Genomic DNA, 22,825 nt, shown 5'->3' on the forward strand with positions numbered 1-22,825 from the left:
CAATATCAGCTGAGACCTGAGGCATTTAAAAATATATTCATTTATTCATATATATATTCACTTTACAATACTGCATTTTAACATACATAAAAATCTAAAGCGTTTTTAAGAATTTTTCAAAGTCTTGTACTGATGCTTTGGCAATCTCTTCACAAAATATTTCATCAGGAATAGATACTAGTTTGTCCAAAGAGATGTAGTTAGGTTTTGCTGGATCATACTGTGCTCTTCCTAAATAGGTAAGAAACAAGTGTCTTTCTTTGACCTTAAACAGCCTTGTATTAAATACCTAGAAAAGAAACAAAGTTTTTAAAAAACACTGCACACTGGAGGATGAAATATTAAAAAGTTTACTTGGGAAAAATTTTAATAGGTTAACCAATACAAAGTACTGACCATGTGTTCAGTAAGTAGGATAAATGCCAGAGGATTTAAGTCCTATATTTTCTGTGAAGAAACTAGAAAAAGGGATTCAAAATCAACATACGAAACAATAAGAAAATAATTAAGGGCTATACTGTGGGCAAAGAAGATTGAGTGCTCCAGAGACAGAGGAGAATGTGTTAAAAAAGCAAATCTTCAGCCGGGCGCAGTGGCTCACGCCTGTAGTGAGGCTGAGGCAGGCGGAACATCTGAGGTCAGGAGTTCAAGACAAGCCTGGCCAACATGGCAAAACCCTGTCTCTACTAAAAATACAAAAATTAGCTGGGTGTGGTGGCGCATGCCTGTAATCCCAGCTACTCGGGAGGCTGAGGCAGGAGAACTGGTTGAACCCAGGAGACGGAGGTTGTGGTGAGCTGAGATTGCACCACTGCACTCCAGCCTGGGCAACAGAATAAGACTCCATCTCAAAAAAAAAAAAGGGCAAATCCTCAAGCCTCACCCCAAAACTACTTAATCAGCAACTCTGAGAGCAGAACCCAGAAATCTGTCTTAACAAGCCCTCTAGATGATTCTGATATCTACCAAGTTTGAGAACCAATGTTAGAGATTAAGATGTTATTATAAGCCGGGCGCGGTGGCTCACGCTTGTAATCCCAGCACTTTGGGAGGCCCAGGCGGGCGGATCACGAGGTCAGGAGATCGAGACCACGGTGACACCCCGTCTCTACCAAAAATACAAAAAATTAGCCGGGCGTGGTGGCGGGCGCCTGTAGTCCCAGCTACTCGGAGAGGCTGAGGCAGGAGAATGGCGTGAACCCGGGAGGCGGAGGTTGCAGTGAGCCGAGAGCGCGCCACTGCACTCCAGCCTGGGCGACAGAGCAAGACTCTGTCTCAAAAAAAAAAAAAAAAAAAAAAAAGATGTTATTATAAAAAAATTTATAAGATTTCATAATCTGTAACACCTCTTTCTCTCCCTTTTTTCAAATTCGCACTCCTCCCCTTAACTAGAATCAAAATGAAATGAATCTGACCTCTGGGAGAGCAACTAGGGAAAGTTATGTCTTACCTGCCTCAAAGTAAAACTCCTAAAAACTAGAGTGAGCAGCAGCAACTTTAGAAAGGAGTGAGAAGCAGGCAAGGCTCTACAGCCAGCTACAGACAGAAGAGAGAAATGGGAGATCTGGCCAGACTTGAGCTACAGCCCTGAAGCCTGAGAGATCTGTGAGGTTCCCTGGCAAGGCTCAGAGGAAGCCCTTTCAATATTATGCCTGCCTCAAACTCTCCTCTTGGCTGTTACAGATATAATGTGAACACGGGATGTGACACATAACCCCTAGGCCTCTTTCCCTATATTCAAGTGGAAACAGTAACAGATCAGTTGGAAAGGACACTATGAAAAGCAATTGTTGAAACCCAAAGTACTGTGAGAAGAGTGACTAAAAAAAGTACAGGGTGCTACCTCAACATGGGTTTGGCTTGCTTTTGAAACAGAACATCTCCTTTTTCAGTCTCTGCTATTCTGCCCTTGTTCTGATAACTAAATTCCCATGATCACAATATTATGGATAATGAAGATGTAAGAGGTTTTAGATAGATTTTTTTTTTTTTATAAGTATGACTCCTATGCAGTGATTCTTGGCTTAAAAAACTGTCACCCGGCTGGGTGCAGTGGCTCACACCTGTAATCCCAGCACTTTGGGAGGCCAAGGTGGGCGGATCACGAAGTCAAGAGTTTGAGACCATCCTGGCCAACATGGTGAAACCTCGTCTCTACTAAAAATACAAAAATTAGCTGGGCATGGTGGCAGTCGCCTGTAGTCCCAGCTACTCGGGAGGCTGAGGCAGGAGAATCACTTGAACCCAGGAGGCGGAGGTTGCAGTGAGCCAAGATCACGCCCCTGCACTCCAGCCTGGCGACAGAGCCAGACTCCGTCTCAAAAAAAAAAAAACAAAAAAACAAAAAACAAAAAACAACTATCACCCAACAACAGACAAAACCACAAATGGTTCTGGTGCTCCTAAACTATTACTAATTTCCTAAATATAATAACACTTCAAAGCATTTATTTAGCTTATGAGCAGATATTATATGTTTACTTCTCCAGTGGTCCTAAGTTACTCCATCATTAGAGAGTTGTGTACTCTTTCAAGTCCAAAAGCTACTGCTCAGATTGCGGTGTTTCTCCCTTCTTTTTTTATGGGTGTGGTGGTATGGGGGGAGGGTTGTTGGCCACCAGGGGCTACTTTGCCATTGGCACAAAAATTTTATCCTATTAATGACATATTAAATTCTTCACAGTTAAAAAAAGTGCCCCTAGCCTGAGAATTATTGGTCTCCTCTAATCCTAAGGTGGACTTCAGCTTTGCCTTCACAGAAAGTGGGAGAGCCAAGGTTTCGGGGGATCCTGAATATAACCTCTTTCCTTAGCCTAGTGATTTCTTCACATTAATTACCCTAAAACTGCTTTTGTTATCCTTTACCTTCCATGGTCTCTTCTTTGAAATGACTAAATTAACCATAGTTATTAAGTTATACTTCTTTCCCCATTTTTAATTAATCATAAGTCAGATCTGCCAACCAGGAATATTATCTGCATGAGAAAATTAGTTCCACGCCACTGAGATTTAAACATCAGCCAAAAATTTAAAGTCTATATCAGCCCGTTCATAGCCTCACTGTCCATTAATGTATTTTTTCATTAATAAGCTTTTTATTTTTCTGCTTTTTTCCCCCAATAATTCCACCTAGACTCTAGGAATCTGAGAATCCCAATTTGGAAGCCACAATTCTACAACAGAGCATCTCAGAGGCAAGGGTTTGAGGTGCCTAAAATCTGTGTTTTTAAGTGATTTTGATGCATCTGGTCAGCTTATAATTTCTTCTGTTTGGAAAGCTCATCTCCATCTTTTAAACACCACTCACTCTTCTACAGACAACTCAAATGTACTTCTAGCAGATCCTAGTAAAGGGCTTGGGTTTTTAAACTGGACTGTTGGAGTTCTAACCGTGGTTCTGCCCCAACCTTGTTACTTGGGTAACCTTGGACAGGTTACTTAAATCTCTTTAAGCTTAAGTTCTTTATGTGTAAAATAGGGGTAATAATAGCATCTGCCTCATATGGTGGTTGTGAGAATTAACTGTTAATACAAATAAAGCAATAAAGATAGAGCTGGCACACAGTAAGTACTCAATTGCTATTATTACTTCCATAATTCTCCTACCTCCTCTAAATCACACTGTAGGAGCTCTGGTTAGGACTCTTTACCATCATATAAAGCAATTCTATTTTTAAACCTGTCTTCCACACTCGATTATAAGTTCCACAAGAACAGAGACCATGTCTGCTTGACTTTTGTATCCTCAGTGCCCAATGTGTAGCACTGATGGATGCTCAGTGATATACTGGAAAAATGAATTACCCACCAAGCCAGGGAAAAACAAATTGTCATTGCTTTTTTGTTGAAGATTATTTCACAATTACTCCATGAGCCAAATTCACAAAATTGTAGGCTTCTCACACTTCTATAATGAGTATATTTACATTTGGTAAAATAGGAAAATCCTATATTAGCGGCCCATTCCTAGTGAAGTATAATAGACAAATAAATATAGCTGTATGTGAAGGAACTGGACCTAATGCAATCTAGTTCTGAGAGTTGTATTAAGGTCATATTTCTTTTACCCATCTTTTTTCAAAAACAGGAACACATGTGTTCTAGCAAATGGAGTAGAGGGATCACTTAAATAAAAATTCAGTTTGTCATTTATCCAATAAATACTGAGTGGCTATTTGCATAGGAAATAGGAAAAAAGGATTACTTTGATAAAATCCAATCATTCATTTGTTCAACAAATATTAATTGTGTGCCTACTTAGTGCCAGGTGTAGTTCTAGGCACTGAGGATTTGGCAGTGTATAAATCAGACAACGTTTCTGCTTTTAAAGAGTCAATATTCAAGATTAATATTCTTGTGAACAGCAGATAATATCACTCACTAGGTAAAGAATATAAAAGCTTGATTAGCTTAGAAAATATAATTACGGCTTTGGCATGATGGCAAACTGGATCACTTTTATATTGGGATGGGGATCATTACAATATGGCTTATTGATTCATGAATTTAAATAAACTGTGACTAAAAAGTACACGTAGCAGTGAAAGGACCTTTAAGGGAAGTGATCTATTCCAAAGTCAAGTAGACAAAAACATGAGAGAGACTACATTAGATTTGTTGGCCTGATTCCAACAATCAGAACTAGGACTAGGTACAAACTCCAGGGAAAGAGACTAATCACTGACTTCTCCTCAGGAGATGGACATTTGCGCCCTGCAAGTTATAAACTCTTCCCAGTGTACAGAACTATGCAGCTGGAGAGCAGCTCCGAATAAAGCGCAAGGGCAGCGCTTACAGAGAGAGCTGTGAGTGGCATTACCTGTGGGAACTTGACAATGATGTGGTGGGGAATGCTCATCACATTGTGCACAAAATCGAACGTCTCAGTAAGTTTCATTTTATTTGCAGTTAACATCTTTGGGATTCTGGTGATCATATGTTGAATTTCATTATGTTTAAAACCAAGTTCAAGACGATAAACCTAAAAGAAAGTAAATTTGCTATGAATCGTAAGTAGAAATAGTTATTTTGGTACCATGGCAAGGCTGCGCTGATTCTTTTTTTTTTGAGATGGAGCTCGCTACGTTGCCCAGGATGGAGTGCAGTGGCATGATCTCCTGCCTCAGTCTCCCAAGTAACTGGAACTACAGAGGAATGCCACCACACCTGGCTAATTCTTGTATTTTTAGTACAGCCAGGGTTTCACCATGTTGGCCAGGCTGATCTTGAACTCCTGACCTCAAGTGATCCACCCACCTTGGCCTCCCGAAGTGCTTACAGGTGTGAGCCACCACCCCTGGCCATGATTTTTTTTTTTTTTGAGACGGAGTCTCGCTTTGTCATCCAGGCTGGAGTGCAGTGGCACGATCTCAGCTTACTGCAACCTCTGTTTCTTGGATTCAAGTGATTCTCCTGCCTCAGCCTTCTAAGTAGCTGGGATTACAGGTGCCCACAACCACGCCTGGCTAATTTTTGTATTTTCAGTAGAGATGAGGTTTCACTATGTTGGCCAGGCTGGTCTCAAACTCCTGACCTCAAGTGATCTGCCCACCTCAGCCTCCCATGCCAGGGTTACAGGTGTGAGCCACCACGCCTGACCATGATTCTTTTAAACTTAAAATAACATTTTAAAATTTGGAGACAGCTATGCCAGTGCCTTCAAGGAATTACAGCTTCCGGCTCCTGGGGTCACCGGAATTTCAAACCCCTCTGCTGAGAAAGAGATACACAGTGATGGTCATGAAGATCACCAAAGGGGCAACCATAATTACAAGAGAGAATGAGTGACATGGGAGGGCTGCAGGTCAGAGGCATGGGCCCAACACCAAACAGATCCTTCAGCAGCAGGATCTTCAAAATGCTTTTTGAGCTTTTTCTCCCAAGTATACCCACATATGTGTTGTCTGAAAAACGACATGTCAACTTTCCAAGCAGAGATGAGGAACTAAACAACCAAACATGGGCCAGGTCCTCTATTTGCTTTCATAGTGTCCTGTGTGCCCCCACCAAGTAACTGCCCCCATCACTCTGGATTTGATCCCCCACTAGATTGTAAGCTCCTTGGGAGGAGGAACTGTCTCCTCAGCATGGCGCTTGGGCAGGAGCTCAATAAAGATTTCTTCAATGACTGAACTGTTCACCTCAGAAAACAGCCCTTATATAATATTTCAAATACTACTACAGCTTTATATACTAACCAGTCAGCTGCTCTTGGCTTCATCTTATTCTCTTGGAGGAAGGACAGTAAAGAGTGTCTGGTACATTCTGTGATAGAATGAGAGTTGGCAATTGGGACAGGTGCAAAGGAGAACAATGTGCTGGCTGCTACTCTTTTCACAGAAGTCTTTTGGATCCAGCCTCCAAAACTCCCTGAGACATACACAGACTGTCATGCTGGCCAACAGGAATACTTTCGTAGACTGGTAACACTGCCCAGGTAACAAAGACGTCAGACTCCCACACTGGGCAACAGAAGCGGTTTCAGGGTACCACTTATATCCCTATCTAATGCTTTAGGATTGTGGGTATCAATGTCTGCAAGGTGATTTACTCATGTTAATACCTGGTCAATGTGAAAATATTAACTGAAACAAACTGCTTGCTAGACATTTGTTAAAGATAATTTCCTATATCTCTTTTTAGAAATAACTTAAAGTCTAGTTTTCTTTTAGATGACAATAGCAAAATCTGTTCTCTTCAGAGGATTTTAACACTTAAAGAAACTGATTTCTGAAAAGCCTAAAGTTGTCCTACCTTCATATTTTCTTTCACGGGTTCCAGACTTCCGGTTAGCAGCCTTGGGAGACGAACTACCAGATCTCTAGTCTGTGGTTGCAAACAAAACAATCTAGTATTACTATATGTACATCTTTAACTAGTTTGGAAAATTAAGGCATTATTAAGATACAAAGTTAAAGCTTAAAATATGACCCAATCAGAAAAATGATAGGAACCCCAGGAATATATAAGATTAGTACTGTTTGGAAAAAAATAAAACAAAAACTGAAGGAGCCAGTTTGATTAAGTATTATAAGATGATGGAGCTCTATGTTCAAACTAGCAGGATAATTCATTTTTGTACAAAAAATACCAGGAATTTATATGATTCACATGGGCCAGGCATCTGTTAGGAACATGACATCTATCAGCTACTAAAATGTACCTGACATGGAAATAAACAAATTCTCTCCTTTTCTTTACCTTCTTCACACTAAGTTCAAGTTCTTTCTGAAAAAATCCCAATCTGTTATCCAGTCTTTCCACTGAAAAGTTCAGCAAAAATGGTGCTTTTCTGACCATCTGTGCAACATCTGCTTTACTGAAATTTTTTGAATGCAGATAAGCCACCCTAGAGAAACATAAATACATACACGTGATAAACATTTACATTTTTTTTTTTTGAGACGGCGTCTCATGCTGCTTTCCAAAGTAACAGCTATTTTTAAAAAGGCTCCCACACCCTAAATTACGAACTAAATAAAACCATTCTGTAACAATGGCAAAAGCATGTTTAAAACAAAACAAGTATTCACCCAACTCTAGATGGTTTCCATTTATACTTAAAAACAGAAAATAATTCTGAAATCCACTAATAGGTATTAGTTGTGGTTTTGCCATTACTTTCAATAGCAAAAACATGATTACTTTTGCACCAACCTTTAGATTCTCCTTTCAATTAATCTGGTTTATTACCTGGTAAGAAAGAATGAAATAGCTTCTGCTTAAGATTTTTTTTTTTTTTTTGGATAAGAACAGAAAAACACAAATTAACAAAATAACACAAATTAAGAAAATTAAGGAAATAATGGTTGTAACTGAGAGAGGCATTTTTTAGGTTAGTATATTTACTGAGCCCCATCCCCTCCCCTCTTCTATTCTTTTCTTCTCAGGAAGAGTCTCGCTCTGTTGCCCAGGCTGGAGTGCAGTGGCATGATCTTGGCTCAATGCAACCTCCGCCTCCCAGGTTCAAGTGACTCTCCTGCCTCAGCCTCCCAAGTAGCTGGGATTACAGGCACACACCACTAGACCCAGCTAATTTTTGTATTTTTAGTAGGCATGGGGTTTCACCATGTTGACCAGGCTAGTCTCGAACTCCTGACTTCAAGTGATCCGCCCACCTCGGCCTCCCAAAGTGCTGGGATTACACTTGAGTGACCACGCCTGGCCTGAGTATGTATTTTTATAAATGATTTTTACTACAGTCTTTCAATATGCATTTTGTTAACTGAGAGATTTTCCTGCTAAGTTTTTGAAGATCAAACTATGTAAGTTAGTAAAATATAGAAAGTTTGGCTATAAAATAACATTTTTTAAAAATCTAAGAACATAGTAAAAGATAGTTTTACTAAATGTTTAAAATATATCAGGATATTCTTTTGTTTAATTCTAACCAGAAAAACAAAAAAGCTTGTGAGCCAAGTAAATTTTCCACATTACATTTGAGGAAACATGGATTCAGGGAAGTTAAATAACTTGTCTGAGATCATCACCTAATTACTGACAAAACTAAGATGTGAACTCAGGCATGCCTACATCTAAAGCCTGTGGTATTTTTATACTATATACCAAAACTTATATTACTTTATAATCACATGACTATTACTCCTTTAAAAATAGTTAAAATATTTATAAATTTAAGTATGTAAAAATTTTTAATGCATGGCAAAACAAAACAAAACAAAACAAAACACACCCCACTATAAATGAAGTCAAAAGGCAAGTGACAATCTAGGAAAAATATCTGCAACATGTCTCAGAGACAGAACTAATTTTCTTCATATACAAAAGAACGTTTACCACAAAAGAACGTTTACCAAAAAACAAAAAAGCCTGATTAAAAAATAGCAAAGGATATATTACAGAAAAGGAAATGTAAACAGAAATTCAACATATGAAAAATGCTCCAAACAACATTCCATGTTTCAACATCTGATGCTCCAAACCAACAAATAAAGTATCTTTTTATCTATACAATCAACTGAAAGCAAAGTGTGATAGCACTGTATTTGTGAGGATAACAGGGAAGCTGGCACTTCTGTACACTGTTGGGGAGAGTATAAACTGGAAAACAGCCCCTATGAAGGATAATTTGGCAATATCTATTGAAGTTACAGATGAACATACCCTTTGACCTAGCATTTCCACTTCTAGAAATACGTCCTACAGAGAGACACCAATATGTGTGATTTTTCAGAAGTATCTACAAGGTAAGTCACTACAGCCTTGTCCTAACAGTGGACTGGAAACATACTCCGTGCTTATCAATAGTCCACAGCATGGACTGTAGTAGAGTTGAAAAGAATAGGCAGCACCAAGAAAAAATAATCTCCAAGATACAGTGAAGGTAAGATAGTGGGATACAGAATAGTATGTATAAATGCTACCAATTGTTATGTATTTGTATTCATGTGTGTATACACAGATATATGCTTTATAGAACATTCCTAGAAGGTCGAACAAAAAATCCTGATAACAGTAGCTGTGTCGATAGGTGGGTCTTGAAAGGCCAAGGGACAAAGTAGGAGAAAAGGAGGTATTACTTGTTTTTTTGGCAGCAAGGTTCAACATTTGATTAAAAAATTATCAAAACTATTGTCTACATTGTAATGATTTTTCCAATAAAAAATCAAGATATAAGGCCCACCCAACCAAAAAAAGAGTATTTAAATAATTAAAATGCCAATTATTCATTTGAAAATTCTACAAGGATTTTTAAAATATAACTTTTTATTTAAAAAATAAGTACATGAAATCAGTGCTGTTATAGAAATAAGACTCCTGCATATATCAGAACCAGAAACAAAGTTCATTTAAATAAAGGTTCTCATACCTGTGTTTATTCAGTATTTTTTACTGTATACTCTTTTGAATACAAGTGGCTGAATTACCTATTAAAAAATTCTAAGTAATTTTAAAAAAATGTTCTACAGCTTAATTTGATAGCCAGCCAGGTTTAGGAATCAATGGACTATGCTACCTATGTGAGAATAGTCCTCAGTTGTTAGGCGCATGTATGGCTTGAGCAAGTAACTTAAGCTATTAAGCTTAAGTTTCCTTCAAAGAGTTAAATGTAGAGACAGTATGTAGCAGTCAGAACCCTGGAGTTTGATTAACTGGGGTTGAAACCACTTACTCTGCTACTTATGCTAACGGTATGTAATCTTGGGCAAATTATTTAACCTCTCTGTGACTCCCATGTACAAAGGGGCTATTAACAATAACGGTGCAGCCTGTGAAATTATCACTACCTCCTGGTATTCATGCTTTCTTGGAATAAATCTTGAGCAAAAAGGGCAGGCTGGTTTTTGACTGTAGAGGGAATTAGTGTTCCTGACAGCCAGGAAGACTAGAGCTGGATATGTCAGATGAGTTTCTTAGAATCATTCTCTCTCCCCTCTGTATTGTGATAGCCTATCTATATTACACCAGACTATCACTCTCATGAAGGGAAAGACTGTCTCTGATGTCTAAAGTTTAGGCCAGTGTCTCACATATAGAAGGGTTCAAATGTTCAATTTAATAAATGCGGTTTTTGTTTTGTTTTTTTTCCTAATTCCGAGGAAAGACATTAGACTATGATGGTTTAAGGAATCGCAAAGCACTCTGAAATGTAGTGAGAATCAACATCAGTGTGGAGAACAGTCTGGAGGGTCATGACTAGAGGCAGACCAATTAGGAGACCATTGCAGTTATCTTGGTGTGATATTATGGGGAACTGAGGCAAAATAGTCAAAGCAAAGATTCAGAGAAATGTCATGACTGATTTGAGTTATAAGAAGAGAAGAACTGATGAGCTTTCATGATTTATTGGATGTAGATGATAAAAGAAGAGAAGGCAAGTTAATACCAATATTTCTGAGTCGGGCAAAAGGGTATTCAGTGAATCTTGGGAATACAGACTGGGTTGTGACAGGTGGGGGCGATGATGAATTCAAAATGTTAACTTAGGGACAGGGGTTTTGCCTTGTTCTCTGTGGTATTCCCAATGCCTAGCAGGATTCTTACCTCACAGATCAATATCTCACTGTATTTATTTTCACAAATTCAATAATTCTTTGAATGTTAAATGAAGTACAGATATGTTTATAAAAGTGCTCCTTAAGAAGAAAACAAGGAACAACCAAAATAGCCAACTTATGGATATGATTAAGCAAATTATACAGTAATTTGCCAAGACAATCTCAAATGTCTAACAACAAAAATTGGCCAGACAAAAACTACAAAAACTACAAAAGATCATATCTTTAAGTGCACTCTCAGATAAGTTAGCTATTTGTTGATGGATTTTTTTTAGAAAAAAACTTATTCTAGTTTCTAAAGAGAAAGAGTTAATTACTGACTCAGTAATAAGTTGAAAACATAAAAATAATAATGGGGCCAGGCAGGGTGGCTCATGCCTGTAAAATCCCAGCACTTTGGAGGCCAAGATGGGCAGACCACTTGAGGTCAGGAGTTCGAGACCAGCCTGGCCAACATGACGAAACCCCATCTCTACTAAAAACACAAAAATTAGCTGGGCATGGTGGCCACCTGTAGTCACCCAGCTACTTGGGAGGCTGAGGCAGGAGAATCACTTGAACCCGGGAGGCGGAGGTTACAGTGAGCCGAAATTTTGCCACTCAACCCCAGCCTGGGCGACAGGGCGAGACTCCATCTCAAATAATAATAATGATAATAATAATAATAATAATGGGCACTTGAATAAAAGAACTGTTGTAAATAATTTAGATCAAAGAAGGTCTATAACAAAAAATTACATTCATGTTCATTATCTCAGTAGACCCTTGTGCAGCAGAGACTTAAAGAATAACTTCCACATGTATTTCCTTCATAACCACTTCTTAGGTTATATGAGAATCCTTTTTAAAAAGTCCTACCTGGTCTTCAGATTTTCAAGGTCTTCAGAGAAAATTGCATGATTTTTTGTCAGGAATGCTCCCAGTTGGTTATCCTCTATACCCACATCTTTAAGAAACAGAAGCATTTGCTTAATGTCTTTTTCAAAATCCAGTCTCAGAAGGAGGTTTGCTGCTTCTGGATGTTTTTCTATCTTGGACAAATCCACGCCTATAATAAATTATAAATACTGTTTGAAGATGACTTCTTAGTTCACCCATTAAACTCACATACATAAGCACAAGAAATTACTGATGGAGATCAATACCTAGCCAAAGGAGCACTGAGATAGATGAACAGAAACTTCTAAATATTTTTAAACTAAGTTGGTTGCAGAAACAACATAGTATTTATTTTAAAAATCAAGTACAGAGGAAAATAGAGCATTTAGTGCTACATTTCCCCCCAGAACAAATCCACTAAGTCATATTGGTGTAGGGTCACCATCTTTGTCTAAGGTTTCTTGAATATTGTTTCAGAATGTTTGTCAGTCCCTAATGAACCCCATAGTAACTGGTAATTCTGCAGGGTAACAAACAATATGAATAAAATGTTACTTTCTTTGAAGATTTTATTATTTCCTTAGTTATAAGCATTATTTTAAAAATATGTTTATGATTCCCATCATAGGGGGAATAAAAATGACCCTGTGCCTTACTCATCGTTGTAATCTCTAGGTCTTTAGCATGGAGACAAGTCCCTTGAAGAAACTCAAGAAATGTCTGAGTGAGAACAAGTGAACACATAGCCCTTCAAGTATACAACAAAGCAGAAAGTATACAACCTTAAACCTCCACATTTACGGAGAGGCTGAGGCAGGAGAATGGCGTGAACCCGGGAGGCGGAGCTTGCAGTGAGCCGAGATCGCGCCACTGCACTCCAGCCTGGGCGACAGAGCGAGACTCCGTTTCAAAAAAAAAAAAAAAAAAAAAAAAAAAAAAAAAAAAAAAAAACCTCCACATTTAAAACTTCTTAATGGCATTGCACAATCAAAAAAATAAATCGTCATATTCATTATAACTCCAAATATTATTAGAACCAAATATAATTATAAATCCAAATTTCTCGATATTAAACAGGTATTGATATAAGACACCCATGAACAGTAAAATGGATTAAATACACATAGACACAATGATATGGTTAGGCTGTGTCCCCACCCAAATCTCATCTTGAATTCCCATGTGTCATGGGAGGGACCCGGTGAGAGGTAACTGAATCATGGGGAGAAGTCTTTGCTGTGCTGTTGTGTGATACTGAGTAAGTCTCATGAGATCTGATGGTTTTAAAAAGGGGGATTTCCGGGCACAAGCTCCCTTCTCTTGGCTGCTGCCACGTGAGATGTGCCTTTCACCTTCTGCCATAATTGTGAGGCCTCCCCAGCCACATGGAACTGTAAGTCCATTAAACTTCTTCCTTTTGTAAATTGCCCAGTCTCAGGTATGTCTTTATCAGCAGTGTGAAAACAGACTAATACACACAGTCAATGAAGATGAGAAACAGATCCAGAATAAACTAAAAAATGTTATTACACAACAATAATGCATTTTAAATCAAATAGACTATTTGTTAAAATATATGGGACCATTAGCTATACTTTTGAAAAAAAAATTCTCTTTATATCTTATATAGACATCAATTCTAGATAAAGAATCTAAACATATATTAACTCTACTAGAAAAACAAAAAAAAATTAAGTTTAACTACAGAATAGTATAAAACCTATGTGTAGAAAAAGGTCTGGAAAACTATTCCACAATTTGGTTAATAGTGGTTACCTTTGAGAAGTGGAACTGGGAACGAAGAGAGGGTAAGAGGTCCTTCTCTTACAATATCTGCTCTTTTGACAACCGGATGTAATTCTTTTGTAATTTAAAAATAATATTAGTAGAAAAATAAATCCAATTATTAGATGGACAAATAAATAAGATGAAAACCAGTTCCAAAAATCTGTGATAAATGGGGGAGCGGATGCTTTAAAAATAACATAAAGGGTTCAGACTTCACATTTAACTAAATATTACAGCTGCCAAGAACTGAAGTGCCTTGCTCAGCATGAGCTGTCACACCCTGACTGTGCTCGAACAGAAATCCTGAAAAGCTGCTTTTTAACAGCAGTGGGAGAGCAGAATCTCATCAGGAATGCACACTGCTCTCAATGCGAATAACTTGGGCTCACTTCATTTCATTAACTTGAAAAAATATTCCCTGAATACCCACCATGGACCAAGCACTTTTTTAGGCACTGGGGTTATAAAAAAAGAATAGTACACGATTCTAACCTCTAGGTGACCAGTCTAGTTGGGCTTTACCTCATCAGTTCAGTAATTACAAATATTACCATTTTATTCAGTTATGGTTACACATATTTAGTACATCAGTCAGGGTCTAGCAGGCTATACAATGTGCCCTGGAAAGTACAAATGACAAGGACTTTAATGAAGGGACTCTATATAGCGGTGTGAGCAGCCTTCAGAGAACAAACAAGAGCCTTCTCAACACTAAAGAGGCAAGGAGGCAAAATGTTACCAGGGCGCAGAGGGACTAGAGGCTATTAAGGAAGGGCTGCTCAAGAGTGCTGTTGTCATGGAGTGAGGCAGGTACAGGGCCCAAAGAAGGGAAGGAACAGGGGAAAAATATCCCCACCTGGCCCTTCTACCTTCTGTCCTATAGATGCCTCCCACTGGCTGAAGCTGCCAAGAAGCCAGCTGGCATAGGAGCCCTGGTGCATAGGGGATGGCCTCCTGGGATACAGATCAGGCAGAAAACAGGTCTCAGAAGCAAACAGAGAAAAAACTAGGACTTGGGTACTCAAAAATACTGTTGGACAGAGCAAATAAGTCTCCCCTAAGTTACTAATAAAGTTACTTCTAAGACATGCTGTTGAAGTATCAGCATACAGGTAAAGGAATGGCTGAAATATATTCCAAACCTGTAAGTATACTGTAAATTATTTAAAGATAAGGACTTAAGGACTAGGCCAGGCACGGTGGCTCATGCCTGTTATCCCAGCACTTTGGAAAGCCGAGGTGGGAGGAAAGCTTGAGCCCAAGAATTTGAGACCAGCCTGGGCAACACAGTGAGACCCCCCATCTACAAAAAAAAAAAAAAAAAATTAGCCCGGATGGCATGTGCCTATAGTCCCAGCTACTTGGGGGGCTGAGGTGGGAGGATCACTTGAGCCCAGGAGGTCAAGGCTGCAATGAGCCAAAACTGTGTCACTGCACTCCAGCCTGGGCGACAGAGCAAGACCCTGTGTCAAAAACAAGATAAGACAGGGACTGTGTCTTAAGTTTATCTTGTATCATCCATAGCACTGCCATAAGACAAGGAAAGCTATTTCGAAAGGAAAGGTGACTGTCTCCTCACAGCAGACGTCATCTTTTTCCTGCCTCTGAATGTATACTTTTTAAATTATATGTTTATGGGATACAACATGATGTTTTGACATCTGTATACATAGTGGAATGATTAAATCAAGCTAATTAACATATTCATTACCTTACATACTCATCATTTTTTTGTGTGTGGTGAGAACACTTAAAATCTACTCTCAACAATTTTCAAGTATACATTATTATTAACTACCATCATCATACTGGACAATAGATCTCCAAAACTTATGCCACCTGTCTAATTGAAACTTTGTACCCTTTGCCCAACAACTCCCCATTCCTCCCCCTGACTCCCCAGCTCCCTCTGCTCCTATGAGTTCAACTTTTTTAGCTTTCATATGTAAGTGAGATCACATAGCATTAGTCATTCTGTGCTTATTTCACTTAGCATAGCATCCTCCAGGTTCATCCATGTTGTTGCAAATAACAGGATCTCCTTCCTTTTTCAAGGCTGACTAGTACTCCAATGTATAAATATACCACATTTTCTTTAACCATTCATCCACTGATGGACACTTAGGCTGATTCACAGAACACTTTATTTGCATCTCTCATGTGGGACTTATCACTTTGCCCTTCATCCTTGCATTCCAGTTATTCTTCTATATTTAGATGTTTCTGAGGACTTGAAGCTTCTTGAGAACAAAGGCCATTCTAAACATACGGGTAACATTTGGGTAACTGGGCACAGAGAGATGAGTATACAATTATAATAGAGTGTCATTAGTGCTAGGATCCAAGTAAGCAGGGAGTGAAATGAGAGCCTGAAGAGGGTCACTCTGTCTGCAGGGTCAAGAAGACACTTTGGAAGTTACTTGGACTTCAGTGATGCTCTCCAGTTGTTGGAGTTGGCTAAACAAAGGAGGGAAGTGGCAAGCCATGAAGCTGAACAGGTAAGCAGAAGCCAAATCAGGAAAAGCTTTGATGCCATGGGAAGGTTTTGAAGGATTTTAAATAGGTCACTGACTTAGATCTGCATTTCAGAAAGAGCACTAACACTGGAAACATATCAGAGCCAATACTGCTGAGGAGAAGACTATCAAGATAGGAGGCTCCTGCAGCCACTCAGTGACAAATGAGGACCTAAACAAGGTAGTGACTGTAGGATGAGAGAAGTGGATGGATTTGAAAGAAATAGAGAGGGTAGAATCCATAGGATAAGGTGTTAAATTAGATGTAAAGAGGGAGGGGACAAAAGCAATAAGAATCAAGGATAGGCCGAGTGCAGTGGCTCATGCCTATAATCTCAGCACTTTGGGAGGCTGAGGAGGGCAGATCGCTTGAGGCCAAGAGTTCAAGATCAGCCTGGCCAAAAGCGTGAAACCTCGTCTCTACTAAAAATACAAAAAATAGCCAGGCATGGTAGCACATGCCTGTAATCCTGGCTACCAGGGAGGCTGAGGCGGGAGAATCGCTTGAACATGGGAGGCAGGTTGCAGTGAGCTGAGATGGCACCACTGCACTCTAGCCTGGGAGACAGAGTGAGACTCCGTCTGAAAAAAAAAAAAAAAATCAAGGATGACCCCCAAAGTTTCTAACAGAGCAAAGGTTTCTCTTTTTCCTCTCCTGTTAAAAATCACCTCCCAAAAATATGGGGAATGAGAAAAAAAAAATAAGATGATTCTTTGAGGAAACGAGATTATATCCCCACATATCTGAAAACATCTGAAAACAGATGAAAACATGGCAACAGCTTTATCAGAGAGGAGAAAGACGACACTGAAATGCCTGCAAATGAGAATCTGACAAGTGGTAAGTGATCAGTACCACAAAAAACTCAAAAGTCTCCAAAATTGGAGTCCCTAGAAATCTGAGAGATTAGAGGTGAGGTACAGACTAAAAACTGGGGGATTGGGTATGGAGAAATCTGACCTCCCCCAAATCCAGTTCCTCTCAATGCACCAGGAGAAAGGAGATTCATTATCTGGGAAAATCAAGTATAAGAAGTACCAAACCCAGAGAAATGAGGAAAGCGAAAGTTTGTAATAAAATGCTAGACTAAAAATAAGATGACGAACGGAAAGTTTGGAGGGAGATCCCCTGGCTCCATTAAGCTATCCAGATCCAAGTGCAACCTAATGGTCAAAAAGCGAAGGCAGCTATAGAATAGGCCTAGAAACCATTCAAATCAGGAGGACAGTGGCTTCAGGAAGGAGGTCGGGGTAGTGGGACAAGCAGGGAACAATCCACTCTGGAGAAATGAAATACATCATCTGATAGGGTTACCTGGGAAAAACTGTCCTGAGAGGCTACTGGAAGGTATGGAAAAGTTTAACCCCAGAAACAAACAAACAAAACAATTCATCAAATGAAGAACAAGGCAACTATTAATGCTGGAAAAATGAAAAGTTGTACAGGAAGGTAAATAATGATAGCATACTTCTTGTTAGGGCAGATAGCAATATTTATAGTCATAATTTAACTACTGACTAATGATTTATCTAAAATTGTAATTTATATTCGGAGAATTGAAAATAATACAGAAAAAGTACATGTGCACATACAAGAGATCAAATGATGTCTAAAACTGATGAACCAAACAACAGCACTATAAACAATTATTTTAAAATGAGGAGGTTGAACACAAACAGGAAGAATGATACAAGTTAAGTAGATGCATCTGGGGAATAGGACGCAAGATCAGCAAGGATGAGGCAGGGAATACAGTTTCTCACTAGAAGCCTTTTTATACTATTTGACTTTTGCTTATGTTTGTATACTACTTAGTATAGATTAAATTGTTAATTTTAAAAAGTAAAAAAAGTAATGAAGACTATGTGCAAAAAGTACTTGTAGTTTAGTCAAACTTACCTAGAAGAACCAACTTCTGCAGAGTCTCAGAATGATCCACATAGTCTCGAAGTGTGAATGAAGCTGGTGGCAATGGAGGGTCTCCAATAATCTGAATAGCTTCTTCCTCCGAAATTGGCTGCATTGGAGACAATGGAGGCAATTCATCTAGTTCTTTGAAAGAGAGAAACAAATTAGTGCTCTAATATGCACACTTAAAACTATTTCTACAAAGACTGGCTCTTCCCTTGTTTGCTTCTTTCAGTGGTTAAACCTTGGCATCATTTTAGAATTAAACATCCAAGCCCCCAATTTTTCACCTTTTAAGAGGTTAGGTTACAACTATTTAGACAGACTGACTACTGTTCCTCCGAGATTAGAAATTTGTTGGTAAATTTCAAAGCACACAATGCCTTTCCTTCACTTCATCAGTAGGCGAGAATGCTAAAAATCACCTAACTTTCAAGTGAATTTTGAAACAGAGATTGAGTTTACCATAGCCTGTTAACTTGGCCAAAAGTACACATATGCCAACAGTCTGAATTGCATGGATTAATCATATCCTGAAAGTCTTTGTTTTGACCCAATGCCCTCCCTTCCAAGTTACCCTCAAATACACCTTTAAGAGGGCTTCTATGATTGTTTCTACAACCTGTAGTCCTCTCTACAGGAGATGTGACTCTAGTACAGCCCTGATTCTGAAGTTGTTTTTGTTTTTTTAAAATCAAACGCAGCATGGAAGACACTTAGAACTACACATTACCTTAAGCTAAGGAATCAGATCTGTGATCTTTTGTTCTGTTTTTTGCCTCTAATCATTAACTATCCTTTCTCATCATTTATAGCCAGCATCTCCTCCCTGCCCTCTCTCCAGCTCTCTTTCCTTCATATTCTACTTAACCTTATATTACTTCTTTACCAGCGAAATATTCCTAGAATAGGACCCATAGGAAGGAGAGGATTGACTAAAAAGCGACATGAGGGAACTTTGTGGAGTAATATAACTGTTTTATTTGTTGATTGCAGTAGTTGTTACACACTAAATGTGTATGTCAAAATTCACAGAACTATATATCCCACAAGATGAATTTTACTTGATATAATTATACCCTAATAAAACTAATTACCACTAGAAGAATTTTGTTTTAAGAATCTAAACAATAAAGTATTTAGAAAGCAAATGTCTTATATGTGTAGCTATAAAATAATCTTACATGTTAGCCCACGAACTTTTTTTCTTACCAGTAAAATAAAGGCATGATAGAAGTTCATCAATAGAACTGGTATTATTCCTTTTCTTTCTTTGCACAAAATATTACCTGAAATGGGCTAGCAGAATGTAAACAGGTAGTTTGTTCAAATGGCCAAAGTAGGGAAAGGGAGACTTTTCTGAAAGTTCAGAATTACCTTCTAGAAACAGCTCAGAATCAAAGCTAGATACATTTTGTGTCTTCTGTGACTGTTCATTCATGGAAGGACGCAGACTGCTTTGGGCAGAATTATTCTCTTGACTACTTGAGCTAGTAGACTGGGAACTATTCCATAAGGAGGAAGTCCTGTAAGTCTTAAATCCCCACTGGAGAAAGCAATTGTCAGAGGATATCTGAGACTGAGCAGAAAAGCCATGTAACAATGTTCTTGCTGGTCTAGGAAAACGTTTTGTGAGTTGTGCAGCATTAATGACGCTCCTCAACTTAACTGAGTTAAACCATCTGGGTATCTGTTGGGCTGACAAAGCCATTTTTCTTAGTCTACAAAGGAAAGATACAACCGTCAAAAGAAGAGAAATTTAATTTACTTAAATGTTTAAAACAGTATTCAAACAACAAAAAGATAAACTGGAAATTATTTTTTTCTAATTGAAAGGTGTTTAAATATATATTTAGTCTAAAATAGTGAGATGTTTCTTATGTACAGGAAAAGCCAACAACAAGGCAATCTCAGTTACAAACCAACAGACAGGAACTTCTGAGTGGAAAAATAAAGATATACTTTACAATTTAAAAACAAAATGCAACAACACTGGTGTAAGAAAAATGCTTAAAACAAAAATCTGCAAATGTTCAAGTGACTGCAGACCTCACTAATCTGTTAATTTAATCATTTAAAAAGAATAAGCTGATGCAATTAAGTGTTCTTGAAATTTGGTGTGAAGGATGTTTCCACAGCAGATTGCTGATTAAAGTAACACTGAATTATTCAAATACATTTTATGTATATAAATTTGTCCCAAAATGAAAAAACAGAAATCTACTGTGTCCTAAATGAATCATCAAAATATTATAATTGATATATAGAACAGTGAAAGCAGTTTCTTGCTTCATTCTCAGGGCTGAACACTATTGATTACTTCACAGATAAAGCTGTTCTTCCAAAGCGAATTGAACAAAACCAGTTTTGTCAAGTTTTGTTTCACTGTAGGAAAGGAGAAAAAAGCCTTCAAAAAGAAAAGGTCAAAACTAGTAAACAAAACCAAGTGACAGAAATAAATAAGCAACCAGCAATTAATACCTGCATATTTTGACTGAAAAAGTAGTTTTCAAAAATATTTTTATCAGGAAAGGCTAGTGCTATGTTAAACTCCAGGAATATGAAGGGATTTTATATTTAGCCAGCTAATTAGAAAGGTAAATTTGATGCATATAATCTTACGTTAAATAACATTATCCACATAAAACACAGGATGGAGTCAGGATATAAGAAATGCTCAATAAATGTTAGCCATTATTATTGATTACACAACCAAATACAAAAATTCTGCTGAATTAATTGCTGCCTACAACTTTATACTTTGTTTTTCTACGTAGTGGAATTCAGCTTGTTTTATGCTCTAAATTAGACCAAATACTTGAGGGTCTAATCTTCTCTTGGAGATCTGTAGTTTTGGGAAGTTTGCTGAAAGAGATTTTACAAAAGTGAAAGTTTCCTTTCATTCTGCAATTATTTATTATTATTATTATTATTATTTTTTGAGACGGAGTTTCGCCCTTGTTGCCCAGGCTGGAGTGCAACGGCACCATCTTGGCTCACTGCAACCTCTGCCTCCCAGGTTCAAGTGATTCTCCTGCCTCAGCCTCCCGAGTAGCTGGGATTACCCCCGCCCGCTACTATGCCCGGCTAATTTTTTGTGTTTTTAGTAGAGACGGGGTTTCACCATGTTGGCCAGGCTGGCCTTGAACTCCTGACCTCAGGTGATCCACCCACCTCGGCTTCCCAAAGTGCTGGAATTACAAGCGTGAGCCACTGTGCTCGGCCCATTCTGCGATGATTTTAGAAAAGTATTCACAATACCCTGCTGGGATAGGTGGTTTCTGTTAGATTTTGGTGGGAAATGGGCCTCCAAATGTGCCAAACTTTCCCTCAAACCTACAACATTCATTCTCTGCACGGTAGTCATAAGGGCACTAAATTGAAAGACCTCGGTTGTGCTACCTTGACAAGGCTGTTTCTGGCAGCAGTCTAACAAAAGCAGCAGTCTAGCCCATGATGTGGGGGTGGGGGTGGGGTCAATAACCATTCTTCAAATAATGCTTTTTTAAAAGGCTAGGGGTACAATAAGATGATTCTTAAGGCCCCTATCAGCTCTAACATTTTTTGACGTCTAAGCACTTCATCCTACTTCAAACTCTTGAAATCGCAAATTCATCCTGAAGCCTTTCCACACTCCATACCACTTAAACATCAGGAAGACTCACTTTCAAATTTCACCCCGTCATTAAAAGATCTTTGTGCATACAACGAATGTTTATCCTTGCATTTTTATTTACAAGTGCACTATCTTCTCCACATCTTTTCATTGCTGCCTACACATCTTAACAATTGATTAACTGTTCATTCACGAGAGCAGAGCTGGGTCTCATCCCTGGATCCACCCTTCCGGGGACTATTCTTCACTTTCCCAGACCCTTGTACTGCTCTAATGTTTGCAGAATGGAAATAAATCAATGGCAAGTACAGTTAACTCACTTGCTTACACAGTATGCAAAAGCGGGTAGGGGATGTGCAGATGTGTATAAAAGCCCTGTGAGGTGGTAACCAGAAGTCTTCTAACAAGGTCCTTTCATGAGGAAAATTACAGAAAACCCTTAAAGAAACTCTGAAGTCTCTTAACAATTCATATATACTGTTCTCAATGAGTGCCTAGTGCTTCGCTAGAAAGAGGCACTGAAATAGAGTTCAAGATTTCTACCTACGAAATGATATAAATGAAATCAGGAGAGAAAGGGAGGTTATGGGGGTAGCTTCCTAATAAAGGGCCTCTCAATACTTCCTAGGCCATTTTAGCCCATTTCAGTTCCCCAAACTTGCGCAGGAAGGCAGAGCCCCCTCCTGAGGCTTCTCACACTGCGCTAATTAGCCAGCATGGTTGAGTTTTCACTACATCAGCCAGGGAAAAACACAAAACAAAACCAATCACCCTCGACTGGGCCGCGAAGACCTAAAGGCCCTTGAGGCCCTGGGGCGCGGTCTGGACGCGGGTGCGCCGGAACCTGAACCCCCGCCAAGAGCGCGATCCTCGTGCTGGGGCAGCTCCTGCTTTACCTGTGGCGAGGCCTGCGCCCCGTAGCGGGTGACCCCGGGACCGACCGACTCGCTGGGCCGCACGCCCGGTCCCGCCGCGCCGCACGCCGGCTCCTCAGCCCGCCCTACCCAGCGCAGCCGCGCTCCCCGGCCCACGTGGGCTGCGCCCGGAGTGGGCGAGACCATGTGCCGGGCTGCGCGGGGAGACAGCGGGCTACGTGCGC

The 22,825-nt window shown here is 39.1% G+C and overlaps 1 protein-coding gene across 2 annotated transcripts; it reads right to left on the bottom strand.

Moving 5' to 3' along the window:
* Positions 1 to 21: 21 nt before the first annotated feature.
* Positions 22 to 22,735, bottom strand: MTERF3 (mitochondrial transcription termination factor 3). Of its 2 annotated transcripts, XM_032760093.1 has the most exons (8): positions 22,623 to 22,735; positions 19,488 to 19,831; positions 18,102 to 18,254; positions 11,877 to 12,066; positions 7,201 to 7,348; positions 6,754 to 6,825; positions 4,820 to 4,981; positions 22 to 289 (listed from the first exon to the last, which is right to left on the bottom strand). In XM_032760093.1, exons 2-8 carry the CDS (start codon positions 19,819 to 19,821, stop codon positions 95 to 97), a joined length of 1,254 nt encoding a protein of 417 aa, XP_032615984.1. In that variant the 5' UTR covers positions 19,822 to 19,831; positions 22,623 to 22,735; the 3' UTR covers positions 22 to 94. The 2 variants fall into 2 exon arrangements, with proteins under 2 accessions (XP_032615984.1, XP_032615985.1); XM_032760094.2 differs by lacking the exons at positions 19,488 to 19,831; positions 22,623 to 22,735 and adding an exon at positions 19,323 to 19,466.
* Between the last annotated feature and the right edge of the window lie 90 nt (positions 22,736 to 22,825).

This window comes from Hylobates moloch, unplaced genomic scaffold (genome assembly GCF_009828535.3).
Source record: "Hylobates moloch isolate HMO894 unplaced genomic scaffold, HMol_V3 SCAFFOLD_9, whole genome shotgun sequence".
Lineage (NCBI taxonomy): Eukaryota > Metazoa > Chordata > Mammalia > Primates > Hylobatidae > Hylobates > Hylobates moloch.

What these genes read in the sequence shown, in the direction of transcription:
- MTERF3 (XM_032760093.1), bottom strand. Translation starts at nt 19,821, where the DNA reads ATGGCTTTGTCAGCCCAACAGATACCCAGATGGTTTAACTCAGTTAAG. An exon ending in TTCTGAGCTGTTTCTAGAAG is followed by an intron (nt 18,255 to 19,487) that starts GTAATTCTGAAC and finishes TCTCTTTCAAAG; the next exon opens with AACTAGATGAATTGCCTCCA. An exon ending in TCATTGTCAAGTTCCCACAG is followed by an intron (nt 290 to 4,819) that starts GTAATGCCACTC and finishes TTTCTTTTCTAG; the next exon opens with GTATTTAATACAAGGCTGTT.